Source organism: Phycodurus eques, chromosome 1, assembly GCF_024500275.1.
Source record: "Phycodurus eques isolate BA_2022a chromosome 1, UOR_Pequ_1.1, whole genome shotgun sequence".
Taxonomy (NCBI): domain Eukaryota; kingdom Metazoa; phylum Chordata; class Actinopteri; order Syngnathiformes; family Syngnathidae; genus Phycodurus; species Phycodurus eques.
Window position 1 is genome coordinate 49,572,715 of NC_084525.1, and position 27,939 is coordinate 49,600,653.

Below are 27,939 nucleotides of genomic sequence, written 5' to 3' on the forward strand. Positions count from 1 at the left end.
TGCTTATTTTATTAAATTTAAAAAAATGTATTTATTCTGAAAAGTCTCGCCGGAAACGCTTACCGTGCTTAATGCCGTGTCTTTCGTTATCCCTGTTTTGTTAGCTAATTTAGCTAGCAGATGTCGACAGGACAATTTTATTTTAGGATAACTATGTGCGGTAAGAGGTTTTCTCAACTTAAAAGTAACTTGCCATGAATAACACACAACTGATGTGCGAGCCTAACAAGCATGGTGAAGTCATTATGTGCCGTTTCAAAGCATCCGTGGTGAATTACCTGCATGTCGCTAACGTTTGCTTATTGAAGCTCGCCTCGATGTCCGAAGGATCCGCCTGGTTATAAATGTGATCCCTTCTTAATGTAAACATAATCTTCCAGAATCTGTTACCTTTGTCGTTAAGCAATACAAAATAGATGAACGCAGGATATATATTCTCATTGAACTGTTTTTGACCTGTACCGAGGCTTTGCGCCAAGGCCCGCAGGGCCGATCATGTCATCCGAGCTATACATTGTTTTAATTTACTGCTTGCCTTCGACAATAATGTCTGCCTTTGATTAGTTAGTATCACCTCAGCGTTCCACCCACTACAGTGCAACAACTCGCCGCTTACGCTCCACAATAGTTCATGTTTCCGAATGTCAAATGACGCAAGGAAAATATTCTGTAACCCTTCTTTATTATGAGTGCTCGAATATGTCATACTGGAGCCTTTGGTGTATGTATATGTACACACGTGGACTAAATTGTTATTACCCATTTGTAAGGAAAGAAGAAAAAAAAAAACAATGATCACTTGAAACTGACAAAAGTAATGGTAAATTAAAAAAAAATACTGAAAATTAACCAATGAAAAGCAGGCATTGCTTTGTTTTCTTATCCAACGGAATTATCTTTAAAAAGCAAACTAATGTAAATGGCTTGGACAAAAAATGAGAGTACCCTTAAATTAGTGTTTTATTGTAAAAACATTTGAGGGAATGATTGCAATCAAACGATTCTAATTTGATTTAACACGTCTCAACGGCTCTTTGTGAATACTGTTTGACATCTGCGAAAGAAGATAAAACATACACTGAATGAACAGTGGGCCAAAATACCTCTCGAAACGTTAAAAGAAATCGTTTAATTGCAGTGATTGTGCAATAAAATATTACATTATAAGGTACCATCAGTTTTTACAGACCATTTTCAGTAGTTTTGTTGTTATTTAATCCTGTAGGACCACAAAAATATTACAGTACCTGATTTTCATTGTTGTTGTTTTTTAAAGTATTTACATGATTAATTATCACTTTTGTCAGTTTCAAGCTATTTCAGTGGTCATCGTGTCATTAACGGGGGGGGGGGGGGGGGGGGGGGGGGGGGAACCAACAATTTTGTGCATGTGTGTATGTCTATATTTTATTACTAAGCTATATGACGTTAGTTTGGAGCCCAGGTGACAATACCAGTGATCCACAGGACTGAGTCATAATCTCAGGTTTTTTTTCCCCCTCGTGTGGAATTTCAGCATAAAACCGTTCCAACCCCACTCCCAGACAAAGAGGAGAATGGCTCACCGAGTCACTCCACCTCAGCTGTCCCAACGGACGGAGGACCTGGAGCTTGACAGCGACTCCGACTGGGACTCTGGTGTCGGCGATGACGCTGGCAGTTGCCATGGAAGCCCTGAGACTGAAGAAGGCAACCACCGAGAAGGCACAGAAGACAGCAGTGGGGCGGGAGCACATTTTACCGTTTTTGTCGCTTTTCAAGGGAGCATGGAAGATGAAGACTTCTTGATTAAACTTGACACTGTCCTCAGTGGTATACCCAACATGCTTGATATGGGTTAGTACACTTTATTCATTTAAACCCATCTTTCTGATCAAACAATGCACTTGTCTCCTTCCACCTTCTGGCCATGACACCTTAAAATGACTGCATGTGAGTGATCAATAATTGGATGTCATTACATTGTGTCCATGTACAATTCCATTCATCATACATCTCTAAACTGGCTTAATGATAGTCATGCTCACTGAAGGTGGTGGTTGCACAATATTTTCCTCGTCTTATGTTTAAACAAAAGTCACAACGGAACTCCACTTGCGATATACTGAAATTGCAAGATGTATTCTGCCCTCTTCCAGAATCAAAGACGCTTCAGCCACAGCATGTAGAGCCGTGGAACAGCGTGCGTGTTACCTTCAACATTCCACGGGATGCCGCTGAGCGACTGAGGCTGCTGGCTCAGAACAACCAGCAGCAGCTCCGAGAACTGGGAATTCTTTCAGTGCAGATCGAAGGTGGAGCACATTGATCTTATAACACAGTCATTGTACATAGGTTTAATCCATCAAACAATCTGAATATGAATAAAAAGTCTTCATAAATAAATGTTTCCTCTATTGTTTAGGAGAGGGGCCCATCAATGTTGCGGGGGGACCAAATCGAGGACAAGAAGTCCGAGTTAATGGACCAATTGGAGTAGCTGGCCAGATGAGAATGGATGTGGCTTTTCCAGGTCAGCCTGGTCCAGGTATTGAAACATTGTGAGAATTTTGTTTCAGACGTTCCTGTTGAGCTCAGTTATGGAATTCCCCCTCAAGACTTTTACTGAATTCATTTTCTATTGGCTTGAATTAATTGTTATGCGTAGTCTATATAAAAAGACGACACGCCCCTTTTGAAATGCCAGGTTTTTGTGATCATAAAAAAAATTAGACCACCATAAATCCTTTCAAAACTTTGTCCACCATTATGACCTATAACCTGTACAACTCAATTGGAAAGAACAAAATCTTTTAGCGACGGGAAGCAAAAAATAAACAACTCAATAGCGTGACTGCACATCCTCCTTTAATTGGGGATGTGCCTGTCTCCATAATTAACCAATCACATTCAAAATCGTGTTAAATGGCAGTCAGCACACATCTGCCACCATTTAAAGTGCTTCTAATTAACCCCCAAATAAAGTTGAACTGTTCTCGTCTAGCCTTTTCCTCACATTTATTTCTGTTTCTAGTAGGGATGCGTGGTAACGTTTTTTATTTTTTTGCCACCGCTACCAATAACTTGCTACTTTTTCAACTCAACACCAATAACCGATATATTCTGAAGGGACAAACTGAATCTGTACATAATGTGTGTCACGTTAACTAATGCACTCTAATATAGAATACATATGTTAAAAGATGCCTATCTAAAACAACAGATTGATGAGAAACAACTGAGTAGTGTTAGGAATGTGCTAATGGATATACATTACGTACTACTGTATAACTGGACATGAAATGAAATTATTTTAACTTAAAATCCGGCAGGACTATTAATCTGCTCAATACTACTGTACATTGATATACAGGTAGACCTCAGTAAACAACTGAACAATTTATTTTCGACTGAAGCTAGTATAAACTGTCAAACGAATAAATCGGAGAGGGAAAAACAGAAATGTGTCCTGCTTTTCACATGTTTCAGATGTTGTTATGTTTTCCTGTATTTTTTTTCATACCGCAATATATATCGCCGGGTAAAAAAAAAATTAAAAAAAATCAGTCATTTTAAATAATTTGATTCCTCGGATGCTGTGGAAGCTTTCTGCGGACTGAGACTTGTGCTGTAAGATGTGAATACAAAAATGTCAGGAAAAGCATACTATAACTTTACTTGGGGTTAATCAGAGGCACTTAAATGGAGATCGGTGGATACTGACTCCCATTTAACATGAGTCGGTTCGTTCATTCTGAAAACAGCCACATCCCCACTTATAAGATGGTGTGCAGACTTTTGCAACCGCATTATCACAGTTGTTTATTTTTACTTGTCCTCCCGAAAATATATTTTTCTTCCCCCACCCCCCACCCCCCCAAATTGTGATATACAGGTTATTGGTCACCTTAATGGTGGAAAAATCTTTAAATGATTTATCTTAGTCTCATATTTTTATATCACAAACAAAAAAACACTTTCATTTGAACAAGGAGTGTGTAGACTTATATCTGCTACAATTTACTTAAATATGCAACTTTTCCGCAAGGAGGGGTAAGGATTGCAAATCCTTCGATGGTTCCCCAAGGCTCAGGCATGACAGGCCAAGCTCTAGTGCCGGGCAACAGTGGACAGATGCATCCACGTGTTCCAAGACCATCTTCACAGACAGGTTTTCAGTCTTTAAACTTCTTCAATGCCAAATGAAATGTATGTCTATTATATAAGGCACATTTTATGTACAGAAGTAAAATTGGTCAAATCATATATTCTCTCAAAGATGTCATGGATCCAATGATGCCAGGCATGTCAGTTCAGCAACCTGGCATGTCAATTCAGCAGCAGCAACTTCAACACCAACAGGCTGGTCCCCATGGCCCCATTCCTGCCCAGGCTGCCCATCATATGCAGGCTCTGCAGGCAGGTAGACCAATCAACCCGGCTGCTTTACAGCAACTGCAACAACAACATCACCAACAGCAAGCTCAGCTCTCTCAGCTTGGACCCAGACCTCCATTCAACCCACCGGGCCAGATGGCTGTGCCTCCTGGCTGGAACCCCTCCGGAGTCCTCCAGACATCAGCCGCTCAAGGAGGCCCTGCCTGGAGGAAGCCTCCGCCTCAAGCCCAGATGGTTCAACGCCCTCCTTCCCTTACTACAGTTCAGACCCCTAGTCACCCTCCACCCCCTTATCCATTTGGTAGCCAGCAGGCAGGTCAGGTATTCAATACAATGGGACAAGGACAATTGCAGCAGCAGCAACAGACAGGTATGGGTCAGTTTGCTGCACCCCAGCCGAAAGGTCCACAAGTTGGCCCCGGTGGGGTAGTAGGAACACCTAGACCTCCTCCGCCCCTTCCACCGACAACAGGGCCACAGGGAAATCTCACTGCCAAGTCCCCAGGATCGTCGTCATCTCCTTTTCAGCAGGGTTCACCGGGAACTCCACCCATGATGGCTCAGAGACCTACAACTCCACAGGGTTTTCCACAGGGTGTTGGCTCACCGGGAAGAGCTGTCCTCAATCAGCAAGGTAACATGCAACAAGGATTTATTGGAATGCCCCAACATGGACAACCTGGAACACAAGTTCATCCAGGTTGGCAACTTTTTTTTTTTCTGTGGGTATAATTGCATGTCTAAATAAAGAAACTCCTATACTACTGTTTACCATCAGAAATATTCAGCATTGCTTTATATGAGATATCAAGTCAATGAATCTTGACCACAGGTATGCCAAAGCGGCCAATGGGCTTTCCAACCCCAAACTTTGCCCAAGGTCAGGTGGGCACCAGCACGCCAGGAGCCACCAGTGGAGGATCCGGTCAGCAGCTACAGAGCAGCCAAACATTGACTCACACAGGTAAAATGCCCTCAGTGGAGAACTGAAATAAAACAGCAGTTTTTAGTCTGAATTGCAGATGACACTACAAAGTGCAGAGTTATATTCTGAAAAAAAATATATATACACCCTACGCATATGACTAGTGGTTCTGTTTTAATCTGTTTTTGAAAATGAAACTTTCTCAAATTTGACTAAATTTATTTATATAGCGCATTTCATCCACAATGTGCTCTACATGAATAAAAGCATTTAAAAACAAAGAAAAAAAACATCTTATAAACATTTAAAACAAAGAGAGGGAGAGAAAAATCCATAATGTTTGAATTATCCATCTTTCCAATGATATTTAGTTGTTGTTCAATAACATGCAAAATGTTGCCTTTGCGGTGATAACCTAATGCATATGTGCAACTGCATTCCTATAATACAAAGTATTTTCACTCATTGTGTCCCACTTTGTGGCCACTTGGATTTTCACATGTTCAAACAAGCACAACTTAACATTCCGGTAGGTGGAGGCAGCCTACTAGCTACGGTTAATATCATATATGTAAACTGTCTATGTTTTCCTTCTCTCTTTGCACCAGGAGTCCAGCAGTCATCTTCCACACCCAATTCAATCCATGCCCAACCCAATGTGATGAGTGTACAAAGTGGCATGCCAGGTCAGTCTCCTGGCACAACTACTGGGCCTAGCATGACCCAGCAGCAGCAGCAGCAGCCAGGCCTTCAGACCCCGATGATGGGCCTCCAGCATCAGGCCCAACCCGTGTCCTCCTCCCCCAGCCAGATGGTTCAAGGCCAGGGTGGAGGTCAGACTGTCCTCTCAAGGCCCCTCAGTCAAGGGCAGAGAGGAGGGATGACCCCACCCAAGCAAATGATGCCTCAACAAGGCCAGGGGGTGATTCATGGGCAGGGTCAGATGGTTGGAGGTCAAGGGCACCAGGCAATGCTCCTGCAGCAGCAACAGCAGCAGCAAAATTCCATGATGGAACAAATGGTTGCCAGCCAAATGCAAGGCAACAAACAGCCGTTCGGGGGAAAAATACCTTCTGGGGTCATGCCTGGCCAGATGATGCGTGGCCCCTCACCAAACGTTCCAGGTAACATGACTCAGTTCCAGGGTCAGGTCGGCCCACAGCAGATGACGCCACAACAACAGCAGCAAATGGCTCATCTTCAACAACAACAATTACAACAGCAACAGCAGCATCAACTGCAGCAACAGCTTCAGCAGCAGCAACAACAGCAGCACCAACACCAACAACAGCAGCACCAACAACACCAGCAGATGAATCAGCAGCAGTCTCAACAGGTTCCACTTACTGGCAATCCAAATCAAATCATGGGCATGCATGGGCAACAGTTGAGGCTCCCTGCTGGTCACCCTCTTATCCAACAACAGTTGCAACAGCAGCAGTTACAGCAACAGCAAAAACAGCAAGTAATGTTGCAACAGCAGCAGCAGCAACAACAACAACAGGCAGCTCAACCACACCCACATCCATTGGGGGATCCCAATAGTGGAACAGGCGATTTGGGGGTCCAACAGATGGTCCCTGATATGCAGGTACAGCAGGCACAAGGCATGATGGGGGGCCCTCAGCACATGCAAATGGGAAATGGACACTTTGCAGGTCAGGGCATGAACTTTAACTCCCAGTTCCCAGCTCAGGTTCCAATGGGGGGACCTTGTGCACAGGCAGGTGGTTTTCCTGTCAGTAAAGATGTAACATTGACAAGCCCCCTGCTGGTAAATCTGCTGCAGAGTGATATCTCAGCCAGCCAGTTTGGACCAGGAGGAAAACAAGCAGGTGGGGGCAATCAGGTCAAACCAAAAAAAAAGAAACCTGCACGAAAGAAGAAACCGAAAGATGGAGACGGACCCCAGCAAGTTGAGGGACATGGGTAACCAGTTTTATTGGAAAAAAAAAAGAGCCAGTTCTCAAAAGCAAGTTGTATATTAACATTTTCAATGATCTACGAGTTGATTAATTTATTTTAATTTTTTTAGTGGTCTGGATGTTACTGGTACTATGGAGGATTCTGAACTTCAAAACTTTGGTGGTGAACAGAGTTTGGGCCTGGATAACCCGGGCCCAAAGATTGCTGACTTTCCCAACAGGCCTGCAGGTATTTAGGAATTGTTTTGTTCGTATTAGTAGCAACATTTTAAATTCACTTTATGGAGTAAATATTAGTAATTACAACACTGCCTTGTAAACACATTTTCTAACTACCTTTAAAAGGTGTATATGGATTGAGATATGATCTGATGTAACTGCTCCAATCGCAGTTGCGTTTTTTGCAGACACACAAATGAATCGTGTGCCTAATTGGCTTTTTTTGTACTGTCCATTGAGTTTAGCAACATCTCGAAGCAGTGAATAATAAGTGGCTTGATTGCTAAAATTAATGCATATTTGGGATGAATGGTTGTAGAGGAAATGCTAGGTTTGCTCAGTTAAATTATAGTTTTTATAGTTTTATTTTTCAGATAAGTCCTAGGGTTGTTGCTCTTCATGTAGTCAGTGATGTTAAGTTTCTTACTATGTGCAGTTGTAGCAACTTTCTTTGCTTCAACAAATGTTGACATGTTTCTTTTTGCTCCAAGTATTCCCTGGTCAACCTGGTGATCAAAGGATATTGCAGCAGGTACCAATGCAGTTCATTCAACAGCAGCAGCAGCAGCAGCAGCAGCAGCAGCAGCAGCAACAGCAGCAGCAACAACAACAGCAGCAGCAGCAGCAGCAGCAACAACAACAACAGCAACAACAGCAGCAGCAGCAACAGCAACAACAAATTCAGCACATGCAACAACAACAGATACAACAACAGCAAATTCAGCAGCAACAACAAATGCAACAACAATTGCAACAGCAGCAGATGCAACAGCAACAGATTCAGCAGCAGCAACAGCAGATGCAACAGTTGCAGATGCAAGGTCTCCAAAATGCGCAAGGGCAGCAGGGCATGACAGGACCACAGACCGCAGGGCAAGGCCAACCCCAGGTACACCATCAGCTGCAACAGCAGCAGGGGCAGCAGCAGCAGCAGCATCTCCAGCAGCAGGTCATTTTATTAAATTACTACAACATTTGTCAATATGCAGTAGAGATCCAATTTTCTAATCATGCTTTATTTAAACCACAAACCACACCAACAGCAGCAGATGTTGATGATGCTTAAGATGCAGCAAGAACAGAAAAATCGCATGTCCATCGCTACTGGAGGTCAACTCCCTCCACGTGCCGTTGGCAATCAACCTGAGGCACAGAGACTCCCAGTCTCACAGCAGGGGAACGTGCCTGTCATGATCAGCCTTCAAGGACATGCAGGATTAACACCATCGCCCGACAAAGCTAGAGGGATGCCCCTGATTATAAATCCTCAGGTGAGGGCAAGTGGTGAACTCATGAGAATTGTAATTCAATAAAAGAGGAGACTGAACTATTTTAAAAAAAGCTACATTTTGTACTTTCATTTTTAAAATATCATATTGACATTTAGAGCTAATTATATTGTGAGTGCATTTTTTTAATTGAGTAAACTCAACTGTATTTTGCCTTTTAGCTGGCAAGTGCTGCACGACGAATGTCCCTTCCAGATTCAGGGCAGGCTCCCCAAGGCAATGGCTCTGATGAGACAACTTCTGGGATCCACCCAAAGCCGGATAGGCCAGGTGGTGCAGAAATCGGCATGCAGCCTGGAAATGGTGCCCAACAGATGATGGCCAATCAGGGTTCGACTACACACGTGATGAAGCAAGGCCCTGTTTCGTCATCAGTGGCCCAGCACACTGGAGCCAGTCCCCAACAACAGTTGCCCACTCAACCTCAACAAGGAGGACCCATGCCCGGCATTCATTTCCCTAGCGTTCCCACAACTTCACAAAGTTCCAGACCAAAAACTCCCAACAGGGCCAGCCCCAGGCCATACCATCACCCCCTTACCCCAACTAATCGTCCACCGAGTACTGAGCCCTCAGAAATCAACCTTTCACCAGAAAGGCTTAATGCTTCAATTGCAGGGCTATTTCCACCTAAAATTAACATTCCTCTGCCACCTAGGCAGACAAATTTAAACAGAGGATTTGACCAACAGGGCCTTAACCCAACAACTTTGAAAGCCATTGGACAGGCCCCTCCGAGCTTAACTTTACCAGGCAACAACAGCAACAATGGAAGTGGCGCAAATAACACTAGCAACAGTCAACAACCTTTCTCTACTGGTATTGGAGGGGGAGGCACTAAACCGGACAAGCAGTCTGGAGGACAGAGCAAAAGGGCAAGCCCGAGCAATAGTCGTAGGTCAAGCCCAGCTTCTAGTCGCAAATCAACCACACCAAGTCCTGGAAGACAAAAAGGGTCAAAAGTGACTATCACATGCCCTCCCCAAACTCAACAGTTAGTCAGTGCTCAGGGGCAAAGTATGATGCTAAGCCCTACCACAGTAACACCAAGTCCAGTATCTTTGGCATCACAATTAAGTGGCAGCATGGAAACACAATCGACCCAGAGTCCCTTTCATGGCTTACAAGGTAACCCTCCTGAGGGCACCAGAGAGAGTCAGATAATGATGACAGCAGAGCAACGTCAGATATCTCAGCCTCAACCACATCATCAGCCTTTGCGGGAGTTATCGGCTCCAAGAATGACAAGTCCTCATCTGCCCACTCCTCAGCAGCCAAAATCTGACTTGGAGTTGCAAGCTGGGGCAGTCGATAGGCAGCCAACACACAAAGCACCGCTGCAGGACTCTGGAGGATCAGTTGCTGTCAGGCCTGCTCCCACTTCCCTCAACCAGCTTCTAGACGTCCCGAACAAGCCTCTTCGGCCTGTGCATGGTAATATGGTAAGGGATGTTGTGGGAAAAGACAGCCACAAGTCTGCCATGAATCCAGAGAAACAACTTCACTCTAATACTCAGAGTACAGACATGTCAGCCCCTGTTGCTACGTCTGCCACTCTTAATGAATCAGAAGCCAAACCCAAAACTCCTGTTTCAACCTCTATTAGCAGTCACAGCATGCATCCGAATGTGACCCTCAATACCACTCCCGGCAGTAACCAAAACCCTTTACCCTCTCCTGTGATCACTTCCAGTCTAAATACAACTACTACCCTTTGTTCTACCTTCACTAACACTAATGTTGTCCAGAGTGTAAGCCCTAACCCAGTTACTTCAACTCAGGGCAGTCATTCTTTAGCTGTTAGCAGCAACTCTAATATCAGCAGTAGTCCAAGCCAAGCCAGTGTGACGCTCAAGCCCGGCATGGCCCCGAAACCAATAACAAATGTTCACTCGGTCATACAGATTCCTGCTTCATCTAGTTCGATTTCTCCCAACCAGATCACCGTATTCGTCACGCCAAACCCAATGACCTCTGCACCCACAGCTCAAGTTCCTGCATCTAGGGTCTCCACAATGGTGACTCTTCCCAACAAGAATATTCGGGCACAGGATATTCGGCATCAGACACCCGTCACTAGACCACCTCAGTTCATCACCACCACCCCTGTTTTTATCAACCCGATTTTTCAAGTCCCAAGTACATCTGTGTCGCCCAATACCACAGTAGTATCTCAGTCTGTCACCATGGTGGGACCTATCCAAGTATCTTCGACAAACATCCAACTTTCTACTGCCCCGAGTTCCACACAGTCCTCAGGGGCAAACAATAGCACATCTCAACTTGCTCGAAGCACTGTTGGGCATCTTCAGACCGTCACCAGTGTGTCCTCATCCAGCCCAATTGGCGCTCATTCAGCTCCTCAGCAAATCAACCATGGGGTAAATGTAGTTCAAGCTCAAAAATCAAGTCCCCCAGTCAGCCAGCCATCTCTTCCAAGACCTCCAACGTCCTCCTCCTTTCAGTCTCCCATTCCGTCTCCTCCTTGCTCAAGTCCTAGCAGTATGAACGCACTTCGAAAAGGCCTCACATATCCAACTCCCACTGCCCAGTTGAAAAGTAAGCCGACGCAGGTAACCACAGCTGTCTCTGGAACAGCTGATTCACAGATCACTGCTCAGGCATCCAATGTGGCTACTCCACCACGTGTCTTCCACCCTTCTGCTAGTCCTGTTATTCCAATTGAAGCAGTAGCGGCCCACACCACTATTGCCACTCCAAACCTTACTACACCAGCAATCTCCTCTTTTATCTCAGTTCCTAGTCAGGTTACTGTTTCTACCCAGCCTCCATTGCCGTCTACAGCTTCATTGTCAAACTTCAGCCAGGCTGCAATGTCTCAAAATCCCGGTGTCACTGTAGTTGGTACCACCACTGCAGTCTCCACTTCGACCTTGCTCTCTACAGTCAGTCCGGTTCAAAATCCAGTAACATCCGTGGTTCCAATTGTTGCCATGCCTGGACCGATTCGGGAGGCCCCACCCACAAATTCGTCCGTTGCTCACGTCAGCAGAGTTGCTCTTTCTCAGACTGGACCTGTGTCTGCCGTTACACAAGCAGTGGCTCCTGCTGAAAATATTCAGATCATGCCAGGTAAATACACGTCTTAAATTAATTGTACCGGACACTAGGTACCTCTACATCCACAAATTATAGCCCACATTTTGGTGTAATTAATTATAACTCCTATATGAATATGTTGTGACTCCATGTATCCATCTTCCCTTAGAATCTGTTCAGCAAGATGTTTCACAAGAGCCCGTTGCTGGTGACAAGACGAGTAAGTGTCATTTGAAATATCCATGGTTATTAGGATGAAGGAATTTGATGTGCTCCTCTTTGAAATTAGGTGGAATACATTTTTTTTCTTTCTATCCCTTCCAGGTGAAGAGGTCTTGACAAGTCCTGACCAGGGGTAAGATTCCTCATACCATAAGTGTTGTTGTTGATACCTCGATAATTAGCTGAATACTTATGGAACTGGGATTTACTATGATATTGCTTATTAATGATCATCTAAGTTGGTCGAAGACATGTGCTCTTGAAAAAGAAATGCTTAGACATTTCTAACTCTGCTGAAACTCAGGTAGGTCATGTGTTGGCCAAGGGGGTACATGGTGAAAATCAGTGAGCCTCGTATCCTCGGCACTTGGTATGTATGATGTGCATGTAACAATTTACTTATACTACAGTAATGCATGTCTCAGGTTGAACCAAATTGCAGGGTATCTCCAAAGGAGTTGTACAACTCCGCTGACTTTCATGGCCTCATCTCTTTTCTGGGGATTGTATTAATATGGTTTGGAAGTGAAGCCATGTTTGTTCAGCACAGTTGATAGTTTACAGCTGTTTTTCCACTTGTATCACAGATGGGCAAAGAAAAGAAAGACGCCCATCAACTTAGTTCCAAGGTATGTATTTGAACATGTTTGCGCTGCAAAGACACAAGCAGTGGTCATGTTGATGTAGTGGAGCTGTACGGGATGAAGATGGACAGTATCTGTGGTAGATGAGGAAAAACAGCAGAGTCCTGCGCGGTATTTTATCTTCCTGAGTAGTGCAGTTTAACTCACCCGCTCTTTAATAATGCTGTATTTTATTGTCTTCTCTCTCTCGTTCGTTCGCTCTTCTTTCTGCTATTCCCAGGGCTGCTGTGGAGAAACCCAAGGGGCCGAGTAGACGCAGCTCCCGAGCAGAGAAGGAGGTGGAGGAAGAGCCAGTAGCAGAAAGCGGTGCTAGGAAGAGATCATCACGGCCTGCAACAACAACTGCCGCTGCTGTTAAAGGTAACGCAAGTAAATAAATACCGTGAACTAACATGAAATCTGAATGTTCACCGCCACACTACGCCTAAACTACATGGCATGTATTATTTAAATTTCAACAGAAACTGGAGCCAGCCCCACCCAGGCGAAACGAAGAAAATCAAAATAGGAACCACTGTTTTGACCACTTACGAACTATACTGTTATGTGTCTATTTTCTGCTGTAAATCACTTGATTTTAATTTCTGTCTCCCAGCTTATGATTTTTTTAATTGGGGAGGAAATCATGTACAGATTGTTTTAAAAAGAGTAATGAGGTATTGTCCATCCTGTACTGTGAGATTGTAGTTAAATGTGTGCATATATGTGGTTGTTTTTTATTTCGTGCTGGATTAATTATGTTTAGACTGATAATGGAGCTTGTCATCTTTGCAAAATGTTGTTAAAACTGAAATAAATTTTCTACTGCTTTAGCCAGCGTGACAAATGCTAGTGAACAATCTGCGTTTAAGCCACAACAAATGTTATCTTGGCATTGCTGGGAGCAGGTTGGCTCATGAGTGGATGCTCCTTATTCTACATTAAAGCCACTCCTCTATAGAATGTTCAGATGCAATTGCTTTACCCCCTATCGAGACTCCGGTCAGAATACTGTGCCGTCTGTATTTTTTTTTTCAAGGATCTCCAAAGCAGTCTCTGGATTGCAGCAACAACGCTTTGATAAACTCAGCCGTTATGTAGTTTTGGAGGCGCATGCGCAAACAGTGCCCTAAACCATTACGTAGTATTGGAGGCGCATGCGCAAACCGTGCCAGGTAGGACATAGGGAACCTTCGCGTCACAGCTGTTTGCACTCACAACTTCTTCACCTGTTTTACTAGCAAAAACAAAAGCGGACCATGAGCGAGAACAATGTGCGTGGAGACACACAGGTACCACTCGTTTAAAAATATACGATGTAGGGAGTGAGTGTAGACCCTCCGTTACTATTATTTGCTAAAAAGCTATGTAATAACGACAAATAAACGCTTAAAAAAAGACACGAGATGCCCATAGCTAGCCAATTAAGGGCCTACCTTCTATGCAGTGGTGTTATAATAATATTGTTATGATCCACATGACACGTGCAACTTTAAAAATTCCCCTATTAAAACTGGGTTTCCACAAATTGCAGGTCAATTCAGCCTCTAAAGAAAGCGGTAGGTCCTCGTGTTTTATTGCCCCCCCTCCCTCCACACATACACACACAACTGCTTTTGATTTCATCTGCTACTTTTGAGCTGTCTTCCATTCAGTTTAATATGTAGAAATACCACAAACTAAGTCTCCTCTCCTCTTATGCAGTTTTTTTTATGTTCAAAAAGGGGGTCCTAAGAGCACATTTCTAAACCTCGGCTTTCCGATAGCGCACGACGTCGCGTTTATTATACTTGCCTCGAAGCGGCAACGGCTAATTTGGGAGGCAAAAAAATGTGTACTAAGCACTGAGGACGTAAGTCGATGCGCCATTTTCTTTTCCGGAACGTTGCAACCCGAGCGCCGACCAGCGGCCCGACTCAGCCGGGTTGGAGTGCTTATAGTCGGCTGTACGGTGCATCTGTCCCCCCCCCTGGCTGCCTTCCAACTTTGATTGTTGAGTACACGTCACACTAAATAAAGTTGAGTAAGTTACACATCACATGGGTCATTCTTGGTTATCCGTGACTTATCAATGTATAAATAATAAAAACAAAATTGTAGGTTTTGAGAGTTTCGACTAATTAACGAGATGACATGTTTAAGCTTCAAGAAATTGTTGTGTTGGTAGAGCTCAACCACCCCCACAAAAAACCTTGATAAAATAATTCTGTGATAAAATAAGGTAAGCCTAACTTTTTCATTTTTTAGCTGGTTATCGCTACCGTAGTGTGGGCTTATATATCAAAGTTTGAGATTTTTTTTTTTTTTTTAAAAGAGTACTTTAATCTTAAAGTGGAATTTGAAGTAAAGGACATACAGGTTAAGATCCTAAAACTTAGCAAAAAGCTAACTATAGTTCCCTCCAAAACAGTGATCTCACATCTAGAAGGTGAACTTTTTTTTTCTTTTTTTTAGAGAGAACAGGTGGAAATTCGATATTAATTAAATCTAATCAATAGTGGTGTCTCTTTGAAACTGAGAACTGTTCCATACATGGTATGGTAAATGGAGTGAACTTACTTCGTGTTTTATCCACAACATACGGTGCCCAAAGCACTTTACAGGTTCACATTCACCTATTCACGTACATTCATATGGACAGCCTTCCCCTGTGGCGTGTGGTGCCCGAGGACACTTTGACAGCACCCAGATTTGAACCGACAACCCTTCGGTCACCGGATGACCCACTCTACCGACTGAGCCACAGCCGCCCTTATATGGTGGCATTGACTAGTATCACTAATTACTTTTCGCATGAAGGCCCAATTCATTGCCCGGTGTGACTGCAATGGTGATGAATAATAAAATAGAATTAACAATATAATCAAAATATTTATCTGTAATTCTATAATATAATAACAAATATTTGTCATTTCGTATTACATATTCTATACTGCTTTCCTGTACTTTATGAGTCATTGTTGTCTCTTAGGAAATTATAGACATACGGACAAGCATAAAAACAAGGAACACAGACATAAAGTCCACAAGAAAGACAGGGAGCGAGAGAAGCTCAAGCACACACACAGGTAAGATCCTTCAACTGCTTACTTTGACGACAAATAATTGAACAACACAAGACAAGAAAATGTGACTGACGGGAAAATAAAATAGAAGAAAATAGTACAACCCCAATTCCAATGAAGTTGGGGGGTTGTGTTAAACATAAATAAAATCAGAATACAATGATTTGCAAATCATGTTCAACCTATATTTAATGGAATACACTACAAAGACATTTAATGTTCAAACTGATAAACTTGATTGTTGTTAGCAAATAATCATTAACTTAGAATTTTATGGCTGCAACATGTTCCAAAAAAGCTGAGACAGGTGGCAAAAAAAAGACTTGAGAAAGTTGAGGAATGCTCATTAAACACATGTTTGGAACATCCCACAGGTGAACAGATTAATTGGGAACAGGTGGGTGCCATGATTGGATAGAAAAGGAGCTTCCCTGAATTGCTCAGTCATTCACAAGCAAAGATGGGGCGAGGTTCACCTGTTGGTGAACAAGTGCGTGAGAAAATAGTCAAACAGTTTAAGGACAATGTTCCTCAACGTACAATTGCAAGGAATTTAGGGATTTCATCATCTACGGTCCATAATATCATCAAAAGGGTCAGAGAATCTGGAGAAATCACTGCATGTAAGCGGCAAGGGCGAAAACCAAAATTGAATGCCCGTGACCTTCGATCAGGCGGCACTGCATCAAAAACCTACATCAATGTGGAAAGGATATCATCACATGGACTCAGGAACACTTCAGAAAACCAATGTCAGTAAAAACAGTTCAGTGGACGTTGTGTCCTCCGGGGCCGACGAGGAAAAGAACCATCCGGACTGTTATGGACGCAAAGTTCGAAAGCCAGCATCTGTGATGGTACGGGGCTGTGTTAGTGCCAATGGCATGGGTAACTTTACACATCTGTAAAGGCACCTTTAATGCTGAAAAGTACATATAGGTTTTGGAGAAAGATATGCTGCCATCCAAGGAACGTATTTTTCCCAGGACGCCCCTGCTTATTTCAGCAAGACAATGCCAAACCACATTCTGCATGTGTTACAACAGCGTGGCTTTGTTGTAATAGAGTGCGGGTACTAGACTGGCCTGCCTGCAGTCCAGACCTGTCTCCCATTGAAAATGTGTGACGCATTATGAAGCGTAAAATATGACAACGGAGACCCCAGAATGTTGAACAGCTGAAGCTGTAGATCAAGCAAGAATGGGAAAGAATTCCATCTACAAAGCTTCAACAATTGTCTCCTCAGTTCCCAAACGTTTATTGAATGTTGCTATAAGAAAAGGTGATGTAACACAGTGGTAAACATGACCCTGTACCAGCTTTTTTGGAACGTGTTGCAGCCATAAAATTCTAAGTTAATGATTATTTGCTAAAAACAATCAAGTTTATCAGTTTGAACATTAAATATTTTGTCATTGTAGTGTTTTCAATTAAATATAGCTCAAACATGATTTGCAAATCATTGTATTCTATTTTTATAGATGTTTAACACAACGTCCCAACTTCATTGGAATTGGGGTTGTATTTTCAATTTGCGGCATTGAAGTGATATTTTTTCCAAGTTGCACCAGATCCCTTGGCACATACAACAAGAACGAGTACAACCGTTACATAGTAAGTAAGTCAGTAAGTAAGTAAGTAAGTCAGTCATTGTAATGCATACTGTACGACATACACAGTATATGCCTCTGGACCACTGTTTGTTGTCAACAAACAGACCTCACTGACCTTTGCGGTGTCTGTTCCAGTGAACCCAAGGAGCGGACTGAGAAGAAACACAGAAACAAAGAGAAGATGAAACACACAGAGAGTGGATCAGACAAGCATGGGGGCGAAAAACACAAAGAGAAGCAGAGAGAAGAAAAGGTAATAAGTACAGTACTGATTATTTTTAAGATACTATTTTCTGTTGTAAATGCTTTCTCATGGTTATTATAGAGTGAATGTATTTATATATATATAAAGACAAACAATGTTGTAACTCTTTCTGTCAGATCAAATCATCCCAAACAGACAAACCTAAAAAAGAGAAACGGAATAGACACATAAGGTGAGCAGCAGCACTGAATGGTATATACTTTATTATAGCGTAGCCCTACCTCAAGTGTCCTTTTCTGTGCTCTTAACAGCTGTCTTGTATTTAATGTTTGATTCAGAGATGAAAGCCATACAGTCATTAAGAGTGAGCCGGAAGACAACAATGGCTTCTACACGTCCACCCACCTCCAGAACACACCCAAACAAGAATATGACGTAGAAGAGTATGTGTCGTACAAACTCATCCAGATTTTATGATTATGTTTTTTTGGGCACTGAATTTACATTTTCTACAATTCTCAAATTTGATATACAGTATCTTATTTCTTGAAGATATAAACGCAAACCCCAAAAAGTCAAGACAGAAGAAGATAAAAAGGTCAAGAAGAGGAGACATGAGTACAAAGTCGATGAGGATGATGAAGTATTTACAGTTCTGAATCTATGAATTGTCTGAATGCGCACATTCTCCAAACTGAAATGACTGTGGTTGTTACCACTTCATTTCAGGACTTGAAGCCCAAAAAGAAGAAAGTAAATCATAAAGTATCTGGAGGAAAGAAAGTTGAAAAGGAGGAAGAGGAGAAGTGGAAATGGTAATTCCAGAGGAAATGATTTCTTTATTCCTTAAGCTGTGCACGGAGGCAGTTGTCACAATTTCTTCGTTTTGGTGTTTGCTGTCGTTTTGAGGTGGGAGGAGGAAAGATACACTGATGACTCCAAATGGCGCTTTCTTGAACATAAGGGGCCAGTGTTCGCTCCCCCATATGAACCATTGCCCAGCAATGTCAAACTTTACTATGATGGTGAGCCTAGGAGCAAACAAAACTTTAAACGTTTTGTTGGCCAACATTTACTAAGCTATAATCCACTATAATGTGCCTATTTATGTTTCTAGGTAAACCAATGAAACTTAATGCCCCCGCTGAAGAAGTAGCTACATTCTTTGCCAAAATGTTGGACCACGAATACACTACAAAGGAGGTCTTCCGAAAGAACTTCTTCAAAAACTGGAAGAAGGTTTGGCCAAGAAAAATGTTGATGCAACAGATTTTTTTTTTAAGTAGTCTTAAGTTGAGCTTTTATTTTAGGAAATGACATCCAAAGAGAAATCAAAGGTCACTGACCTGAACAAGTGTGACTTTAGCCAGATGCACGAGTACTTCAAGGCCCAGGCCGAAGCACGCAGGCTGATGTCAAAAGCGGAGAAACAAGTACAGTAGGCCTGCGTCAATGCACAGTCCACCAGACGCGAAGCACAGAATAATGAGCGTCATGTTAAAAAAATATTCGCAGAAAATCAAAGAGGAGAACGAAAGGGTCGTGCAGGCGTATGGGTACTGCATCATGGACAACCACAGAGAGAGGATCGGAAATTTCCGCATCGAACCTCCAGGCCTCTTCCGAGGGCGAGGCGACCATCCAAAGATGGGCATACTGAAACGACGCATCAGACCTGAAGATATCATTATTAACTGCAGCAAGTGAGTAACATCAACATTAGCGTCATTTAGGGTTGGGCATCATTTTAATTTGAGCGATTACGGTCCCGATTACGGTTCCAAGGGATTCTCGATTCTGATTCTTTTTAGGGGGCTGGGTCAAAAATGTTTGGATGGTTTAAATAAAGGGTCCAAATTATGAACATCCATTTTCTTAGGAGCCCGCAGCATCGACTAAAATGAACATTTGACTCGTGGTTCTTTATAACAAGTGTCAATATGTGAACTAAAAGGCAATGTGTGTGGAACTAACCCAATTGACATATTATTTATTAAGTAATGTTGCAGCTAAAAGTTAAATGCAGCATTGTTAAAATCGTTATTGGGGACTGTTTTATCACGTCCAATGGTTTATATGTTCAAGTTTTAAATTGACCTCCTGTTTTAAAGCTTGTAGCCTTATATTTTGAAGGGTAAGCACCGGAACGCAGCATTTTGACACGAAAAGTAACTTCACAAGGCACCAGGGATTTATGTATTTTTTATTTTTTTAATGCTATAAAACGTTGATTCCTTTCCTTACCCCCGATGAGGCACAAGGTTCGTGATAGTGTGAGAGAACGTTTATGTGAACTTTGTCCCAATTCATTGTGATGTAAAGTCTTAGCTCAATGTTAACGTTAAGCTTTTTATTTATTTATTTATTTATTTTTGTCATCGGCTCTTATGTTGGTTTGAAGACTAAAATAAACGCTAAAAGCCATCAGTGCAAACGTGCAACCAACCGTTTGCCTTGATAGCTGTCTCAATGTTGGCATACACGTGTTTCACTCACCCAATTGGCTAAGAGTTGACTTCACTGGTGCTCCGCGCGTTGCAGGCTGAAGCTCAGAACACGTCAGACACGACACACCGTGAATTATATTGTGAAAAGGATGTTTGCACAATATAATCTTATTCCAAGTGTTGCACTGAGGTGACTGGTCATCAATTTTAACAAAGTCAAGACACACTTTTGTCCGCCACTGCCGCCGTTGGGCACAAGCATGTCATCGTGCGCTTTCTTCTTTGTTGGTTTTCGCTACTTCTTCTTCGGGGTCGGCCGACTAGGCATCGAAACTAGGAACCGAAATGTTTAAATTTGAACCATTTCGGGATTTCAGTTTCCAATCGGTTCTCTATTCATTGATGCCCAACCCTGGCGTCGTTCTCTTCGCCGTGCATACTTTGAACAGGAAACCGTCAAGCCATCTGAAGAGTCTCCTTTTTGTACATCATTCTGCTATTTTTAGGACTCTTTGACTTTATGATGGGTTATTTCTAGTCTTTGTATTTTTTTTTGGTGTACACAGAGGTGGAGGACCAATTGCATGAATGAAATGACACGTACCTCGCCCGCCTGTATGTGCACTTTGACAATATGGTCAAAAGTATTGAGACATACCTTAATCAGTTAATCATTGTATTCATCAGTTAAGTCAGTGTGCGAGTTCTGCCAGAATCTTCTTAAGACTTACTGGATCTCTCCTTCCAAATTTTGGGGAAGAGTATGGGGAAAGGCCCTTTTCTGTTTCACTGGGGACAAATAAACAAACTTCAAAATCCAGAATAGTGTGGTCTGACTTCCTATCTTTCAACTTTTGTCAATTCTGTCGGTCTGATGGACAGGTGTCTGGAAACATTTACAAATTTAGTGTATTCAAAATTGGTTCAGGTGTGAATGATTGTTTAACACGACATGTTTTATTCCTCTATAAAGCTGCGTTTTCTCCTTTAGGGACTCCAACCATCCTAAACCTCCCCGGGGAACCAAATGGAAAGAGGTTCGCCATGACAATAAGGTAACCTGGCTTGTATCTTGGACAGAGAACATTCAAGGCTCCAACAAGTACATCATGTTGAACCCAAGCTCCAGGATCAAGGTATCTGTCCTTCCAGCTTCAATCTTGATTCACATGAACTTCATCGAGACTTACACAATGACGTGTGTGCAGGGTGAGAAGGACTGGCAAAAATATGAGACAGCTCGCCGTTTGAAAAAATGCGTGGATCAGATTCGGAACCAGTACAGAGACGACTGGAGATCCAAGGAGATGAGGATCAAACAGAGAGCAGTCGCCCTTTATTTTATTGATAAGGTGAGACCAAATGAAGGTAAATGAGCTTTTTCATTTCAACAATTTTGGACACAAATCAAATAAAGTAAAACGGAGCGTCAGAGAAAGTTTCCACTCAAGTTGCGGAATTACAGAACTAAATATGATACAGCAACTGTTCCACTCGCAAGCGTCGACGTTGGTGATAATATGTTCCGTCCCCCGTAGCTCGCACTTAGGGCAGGTCACGAGAAAGAGGAAGGCGAGACCGCAGACACCGTCGGCTGCTGCTCACTGCGGGTGGAGCACATCAACCTGTACCCAAAGATGGATGAGCAGGAGTATGTGGTGGAATTGGACTTTTTGGGCAAGGACTCTATTCGCTACTACAACAAGATCCCTGTGGAGAAGAAGGTAAGGTAGCAGAAGGGCAGCAAAGAGAAGAATATATGAATGGAGAGAGAGTTAAATATGGACGAGGTGCAGCTTGGGCAGCTTCCCTTTACAAAAACTCTGTCAATGTTTTTTTGTCACAGCTTTCTTCTTGCGTTTTCAATAAACAAATAAAAAGCACACCAGCTGCACCCCTCATTGTGGACAGATTCAAGATGACACAATTTTCTGGTAAACGTGACAATGCCGTCATGAATACTGACCAAATATATCTTCACACCTGCAGGTGTTTAAAAATCTCAAGCTGTTCATGGAGAATAAGCACCCTGAAGATGACCTCTTTGACAAACTGAATGTAAATACATAATCCGTATCCAGAGATCTAATTTAAAAACATGATTTAAAGCGTGCTTTTTTCCCCCTCCAATCTCGCCCCCTCACATCTTCACCCTGCTTCCTACAGACATCTATTTTGAATAAGCATTTACAGGAGCTGATGGACGGCCTGACCGCGAAGGTCTTCCGCACCTACAACGCCTCGATCACACTACAGCAGCAGCTCAAAGAACTTACCTCCCGTGAGTGCCCCTTGCCTTTCCCTGTAGCTTATGAGCCCATATATGATGATAAATTGTCCACAGGTGTAGTCGTGCCGTACACAACAACAGAAACAACTAGGACTCCTCCAAGTCCCTGGAATAATTTCAAGTGAGGGGCAAGGTTTGCAAGGAAGAATGTACAACCCCAATTCCAATGAAGTTGGGACGTTGTGTTAAACATAAATAAAAACAAAATACAATGATTTGCAAATCATGTTCAACCTATATTTAATGGAATACACTACAAAGACATTTAATGTTCAAACTGATAAACTTGATTGTTGTTAGCAAATAATCATTAACTTATAATTTTATGGCTGCAACACGTTCCAAAAAAACTGGCACAGGGTCATGTTTACCACTGTGTTACATCACCTTTTCTTTTAACAACATTCAATAAACGTTTGGACACTAATTGTTGAAGCTTTGTAGGTGGAATTCTTTCCCATTCTTGCTTGATGTACAGCTTCAGCTGTTCAACAGTCCGGGGTCTCCGTTGTCGCATTTTACGCTTCATAATGCGCCACGCATTTTCAACGGGAGACACGTCTGGACTGCAGGCAGGCCAGTCTAGTACCCGCACTCGTGACGTGCAGAATGTGGTTTGGCATTGTCTTGCTGAAATAAGTAGGGGCGTCCATGAAAAAGACATTGCTTGGATGGCAGCATGTTTCTCTAAAACCTGTATGTACCTTTCAGCATTAATGGTGCCTTCATAGATGTGTAAGTTACCCATGCCCTTGGTATTAACACAGCCCCATACCATCACAGATGCTGGCTTTTGAACTTTGCGTCCATAACAGTCCGGATGGTTCTTTTCCTCTTTGGCCCGGAGGACACGACGGCCACAATTTCCAAAAACAATTTTAAATGTGGACTTGTCGGACCACAGAACACTTTTCCAATTTGCATTGGTCCATCTTAGATGAGCTCGGGTCCAGAGAAGCCGGCGGCGTTTCTGGGTGTTGTAGATAAATGGCTTTTGCGTTGCATAGTAGAGTTTCAAGTTGCACTTACGGATGTAGCGCCGAACTGTATTTATTGACATTGGTTTTCTGAAGTGTTCCTGAGCCCATGTGGTGATGATATCCTTTACATACTGATTGATACATCTTGGGCAGCTGTCCCAATGGTTAAGATCATTGCCTGCCACCGTGGGGGACCTAGATTCAAGACCCTGACTGGACCATCCGCCAACATCCCCCGGACTCACGGCTGTGGTGTCCTTGAGCAAGACACTGATACCCTGAAATGCTCCCCGGGCGCTTCAGCTGCCCCCTGCTCCAGTGTGCCCCATGCTCAGTTTACCATCGTACTTACTCTTTTTCTTGTGATTGTTTTACATTTATGGTTTAGTGATTGTTTTGCAAGTATTTACTGTGATTATGACTGTACTGCTTTAGCATGTGTTAGTGATAGACTACGCGTTCCGATTTGCATACAAATGTGGGTTATGTCACAGCATTAAGAAACGGAACTCCGTCCTAAACCGCCGTACTGTTCCGAACTGAATCAAACTATGCTGCGTGGTGGTAATCGGAGCATTGATGAAGGTGATCTGTTTGCCTCACAGTGGAGAAATGTACATACTCCAAGTGATGCAAAATATGTCCAGTAATGTTCATCTCTCCTTCGGTGTCTTCTTTTTCATCTTATTTTCCTCTTGTATGCTTATTTTACATGTGTCAGCTGATGAAAGCATGCCAGCAAAAATCCTGTCGTACAACCGAGCCAACCGAGCAGTGGCCGTCCTCTGTAACCACCAGAGAGCACCACCGAAAACATTTGAGAAGTCAATGCAAAACCTCCAGACTAAGGTTCACGCTTGAGTTTTTCATTATTTCCTCCCTGTGCCATTGTCCGTTGATTATACTTGACCTCAACAAGAGGTAATAACTGGGCACCATTTTGTTTGTTTAATGTGTTGATGACTAGATCGACAATAAACAGAATCAACTTTCCGCAGCCAGGAAGCAGCTGAAGGCTGCTAAGGCTGATCACAAGGCTTCCCATGATGAGAAAAGCAAAATGTAAGGAATCTCCATTAATAAGCAGAAAGAATTTGTCATAGTTTGCTCACTACATCCAGCGTATTCTCACATCGAACTCTGTGTCTGTTATGTCCCCGTGCTTTGTCCAACTCCAATTCCAATGAAGTTGGGCCGTTGTGTTAAACATAAATAAAAACAGAAAACAATGATTTGCAAATCATGTTCAACCTATATTTAATTGAATGCACGACAAAGACAAGATATTTCATGTTCAAACTGATAAATTTTATTGTTTTTTGCAAATAATCATTCACTGAGAATTTTATGGCTGCAACGCATTCCAAAAAAGCTGAGACAGTGTCATGTTTACCACTGTATCAATGTCAGTTTGACCAGGAAAAGTAACTCCCTATTTTAAAATATTTACACTTTTTTTTTTTTTTTTTTTTTTTTTTTACACTATTTCACTTTCTGCTCATGTTCATTTCTTGTAAGAATTACATTTCAGAAATAAATTACAAGTACTTAAAAATAGGGAGTTACTTTTCAATCACCTGGTGTGGACATTTTATAAAGGTACTCACTCATAAGTATGAGAAAAAAAGTTTTTAACCTGGATTTAAAAACATTGACACTTGGTGCTGACTTGACTTCTGCTGGCAACTTATTCCATTCGTGAGCAGCATAGCAGCTAAAGGCTGCTTCACCATGTTTGCTGGAAAGAGGATTTTGCGTCTTGTGAGCGCACGAGTCAAACAATCACTTTACTGGGGTACAGAAAATAAATTGATCACCCTGACCATTTGAGGGAAACAGGCCAAAGCCCAGAGTGCAAAATCCAAAAACCGCGGTCCGTAATGTACCCTGCAGACCGTACCGAACAGTAAGTACCCTTCCAGGCCTAATGTATACAATATTTCTTCCTCTTCCTCTCTATCAGGGCTGTGGAGGTGAAGCGTAAAATTGTGAAGAGGACAGAGGAGCAGCTGATGAAGCTTCAGGTGCAGGCCACAGACAGACAGGAGAATAAGCAGATTGCTCTGGGCACCTCCAAACTCAACTATCTGGATCCACGCATATCTGTTGCATGGTAATCCGCGGTCATCATTGGTTGTTTTTTTTTTTGGACTTTGTGTGGATTTTCACTGGTACATGACATCTTACCTTAGTGACATGAAGGCAGGATATTCCCTAATAGTGTCAGGAAAGGAAAAGAGAACAGCTGCTATATCAACAGAGGAGCCAGGGAGCGTCCAGTCACCAAACAGCACTCCTTCCTCCGTGTGGGAAGTCAGAAGAAGTGCTCCACCCTCCCTAACAGATGGCCCTACTGCTATTTATGGAGAGCCTCCTCCTCTAGCACAATGGATAAAGGAATGTTCTGTGTTTTGCCCGGTCGTAAGGCTTTCACCTTTCAGGGTGGTGCCTGGGAAACTGGCACACAATGTAGCTGAACACGTGTGAATCAAAATAAAAGAGGTCAAGAAGACACGAACCTGACAGCGGCTGAGCTTGTGTGTTTATGTTATCATGCAGCTGTCGTAAAGATAGTGTCACCTTGGTGGAATGCGATTACAAACCGCAACAAGCTCCCTCGATAAACAAAACTAGTTACCAGTTTCATGATGAGCTCATTTCATCAATTTCTCTTCCACAGGTCCAAGAAATGTGGTGTATCTATTGAGAAGATCTACAACAAAACCCAGAGAGAGAGGTTTGCCTGGGCAATTGACATGGTTGACCAGGACTACGAATTTTAAAACTTACACAAGTGTTGCACCTTTTTCGATCGATACTCGTTATTTAAAAAAGAACTTTTAATGAGGATAAATAGCTCTGCTGTGCAATCACTGCAGATTCATGAAGATAGAAGCAAACCTTGTTGGAACCGCGGCAAAAGTTAATAATTGACCTATAATGGTGTTGTTAATATTGACAAGTTACTTGTTACTTCCGTTTGTCTGACCAGCCAAAGGAACACTAAAGACAATAGAAAGCCAAGCACTGAATAATGAGAAGACAATGACTTATTTTCATGTCATTTGATTTTTCCTTTTTCATTTCAGGGATATACATAATTTTCCCAGTGTTTCTAAAAGTGTTTTGTATGCATCGTTATTTATGGCTGATGTTATACACTTTATGTGTCTCCAGTTTGCAGTCAACAAGATGTAGCGTTCGATTTGGTTACTTGAAACTGCTGAAGTACAGCACTTAAAGCTTTTTTTTTTAGTAAGTCCTGAAGCAGGATGTCAATTTAGCCCCAAAAAAAAGATCATATGGTTTATCACTGTATGTGCTTTTTTTTTGTTTTGTTTTTTGTATTTCTGTGAAAATGAAACAGGTGTCATCAAAATGTGGAAGGATGTGTTTTTATTAATGTCATTTGTTCAATTTTAATGACATTTAATTTCTCATTGTTCAATGCCTTTTGCAAGTGTGTAGTTTCGAGAATAAAAACAAAGTCAAACTTTTTCTTCATTGCTTCATTGCTCTACACTTTTTTTTTATTACACTTATGTTGTATTTTACTTTCAAGGACAGTAAAATACATTTGCATTGGAGTATTTAATATTGGTCATTATTATGGTACTTGGAGAGCTAAGTCATTTTTGAGATGGTAGTGTAAAACGTTTTACAATCACTGGTACAGGGTAAAGTAAATTGAATTTCCACGTGAGGGAAAAAAACTTTATAGAGCACCTAAAAAAACAACGGCTAGTGTAACAAAGTGCTGTTCATAAATAAAATGGAACATAAAAAACTAGTAACAAATAATAGGCAAGCAATTGTTTTTTTTTTTTTTAAATGAAAAATACAACATAAAAACCAGTAAAACCAGTAGGTGACGTTGAGACACCCTTGCAGCGTTTTCTGTGTCCAAAACTTGTCACAGTCCTTATGTTGGCTGCCTGCTGTTTCACGAGAGGCCTACTGGTGGTGTCATGTATCAAGTTTGAATAATAATAATAATAATAACATCGTGAAATAGGAGCTCACTATTTGTCTGGCTGAGCTTTTATTGTGAAATACGTCACCGGAAGAGGTAGGTTTTCGCATTGACGCTGCTGGTGGTCGCGGGGAGGAGAATCGCTTGGGCTGCTGCCAGTCTCCCGACTCGACTCAGGCAGGCTTGCGTACCTTTGCTCTGGCTCTCGCAGTCTGCCTGTCTCTATGGACGGCCACAGGGGAGACGAGGAAACTGGGCGTTTTGTTGACGGGAAATGGTGAGCCTTCCCTGGTGCTCAGCGGTGCTCACATCTCGGAAAAGCAGAAGGCAAGGTAACAAACGGGAGAGAGTAGCAGCCACTAGAGATGTGCGGTCAGGCCGAGATTGCGGTAAGTCCAGCACAGCACAGCACAGCAAGCTACTGCGACGTGTTGTTTTTATTTTTCCCTCCCCCCTCACTTTTTTTTTTTTTTTTTTTTTTTTTTTTCAACGAACATATGAAAGCGGACACGTCAAGACGGGGAAGAGTAGCTAGTCGTACCTGAGCCTATTTTGAAGGTCTAACAAAAACTGCAGCAGCACCATGCCTGTGGCCCAGCGACATGCTAGCTCTCACCGGCCGCGGTGGTGATTCCGCGCTGAGGAAATAAATAGCAGCCAGGCGTTTCTTGTTCTCCCATTCGGCTGCTTCAAAGTATCTCGCCCCCCCCCCCCAAAAAAATAAAA

The 27,939-nt window shown here is 42.5% G+C and overlaps 3 protein-coding genes and 1 long non-coding RNA gene across 15 annotated transcripts in view; 3 read left to right on the top strand and 1 right to left on the bottom strand.

Annotated features, from left to right (window-relative positions):
- The first annotated feature begins 63 nt into the window (after positions 1–63).
- ncoa6 (nuclear receptor coactivator 6) lies at positions 64–13,603 on the top strand. 4 transcript variants are annotated; one of them, XM_061697716.1, is made up of 17 exons: positions 64–160; positions 1,517–1,836; positions 2,139–2,294; positions 2,405–2,527; positions 4,028–4,150; positions 4,259–5,077; positions 5,210–5,341; positions 5,911–7,231; positions 7,338–7,456; positions 7,938–8,395; positions 8,490–8,717; positions 8,897–11,828; positions 11,965–12,015; positions 12,120–12,150; positions 12,605–12,646; positions 12,882–13,021; positions 13,123–13,603. In XM_061697716.1, exons 2-17 carry the CDS (start codon positions 1,557–1,559, stop codon positions 13,167–13,169), a joined length of 7,002 nt encoding a protein of 2,333 aa, XP_061553700.1. In that variant the 5' UTR covers positions 64–160; positions 1,517–1,556; the 3' UTR covers positions 13,170–13,603. The 4 variants fall into 4 exon arrangements, with proteins under 4 accessions (XP_061553700.1, XP_061553718.1, XP_061553726.1 ...); XM_061697734.1 differs by having other exon boundaries at positions 8,493–8,717; XM_061697726.1 differs by having other exon boundaries at positions 66–160; positions 1,545–1,836.
- LOC133413444 (uncharacterized) lies at positions 12,444–19,177 on the bottom strand. The gene is made up of 3 exons (XR_009769874.1): positions 18,870–19,177; positions 17,434–17,470; positions 12,444–12,991 (listed from the first exon to the last, which is right to left on the bottom strand). It is a non-coding gene; the product is annotated as an uncharacterized LOC133413444 (long non-coding RNA).
- top1b (DNA topoisomerase Ib) lies at positions 13,831–26,721 on the top strand. 7 transcript variants are annotated; one of them, XM_061697757.1, is made up of 22 exons: positions 13,831–13,932; positions 14,175–14,199; positions 15,612–15,708; positions 17,268–17,319; positions 17,454–17,571; positions 17,700–17,755; positions 17,862–17,966; positions 18,076–18,166; positions 18,253–18,338; positions 18,433–18,548; positions 18,641–18,762; positions 18,834–18,956; positions 19,039–19,226; positions 20,962–21,106; positions 21,179–21,322; positions 21,509–21,694; positions 21,960–22,028; positions 22,137–22,251; positions 23,962–24,089; positions 24,208–24,302; positions 25,204–25,353; positions 25,921–26,721. In XM_061697757.1, exons 1-22 carry the CDS (start codon positions 13,913–13,915, stop codon positions 26,021–26,023), a joined length of 2,334 nt encoding a protein of 777 aa, XP_061553741.1. In that variant the 5' UTR covers positions 13,831–13,912; the 3' UTR covers positions 26,024–26,721. The 7 variants fall into 7 exon arrangements, with proteins under 7 accessions (XP_061553741.1, XP_061553778.1, XP_061553750.1 ...); XM_061697776.1 differs by having other exon boundaries at positions 13,862–13,914; XM_061697794.1 differs by lacking the exon at positions 17,268–17,319.
- A 609-nt stretch (positions 26,722–27,330) lies between these two features.
- plcg1 (phospholipase C, gamma 1) overlaps positions 27,331–27,939 on the top strand; it is a 28,567-nt gene continuing 27,958 nt past the window's right edge. For 2 of the 3 annotated variants that reach the window (XM_061697861.1, XM_061697880.1), the window contains exon 1: positions 27,331–27,602. The gene's annotated coding sequence lies outside the window, so the exon portion shown is untranslated. The remainder of the gene's footprint in view (positions 27,603–27,939) is intronic. The other variant, XM_061697870.1, reaches the window with a different exon arrangement.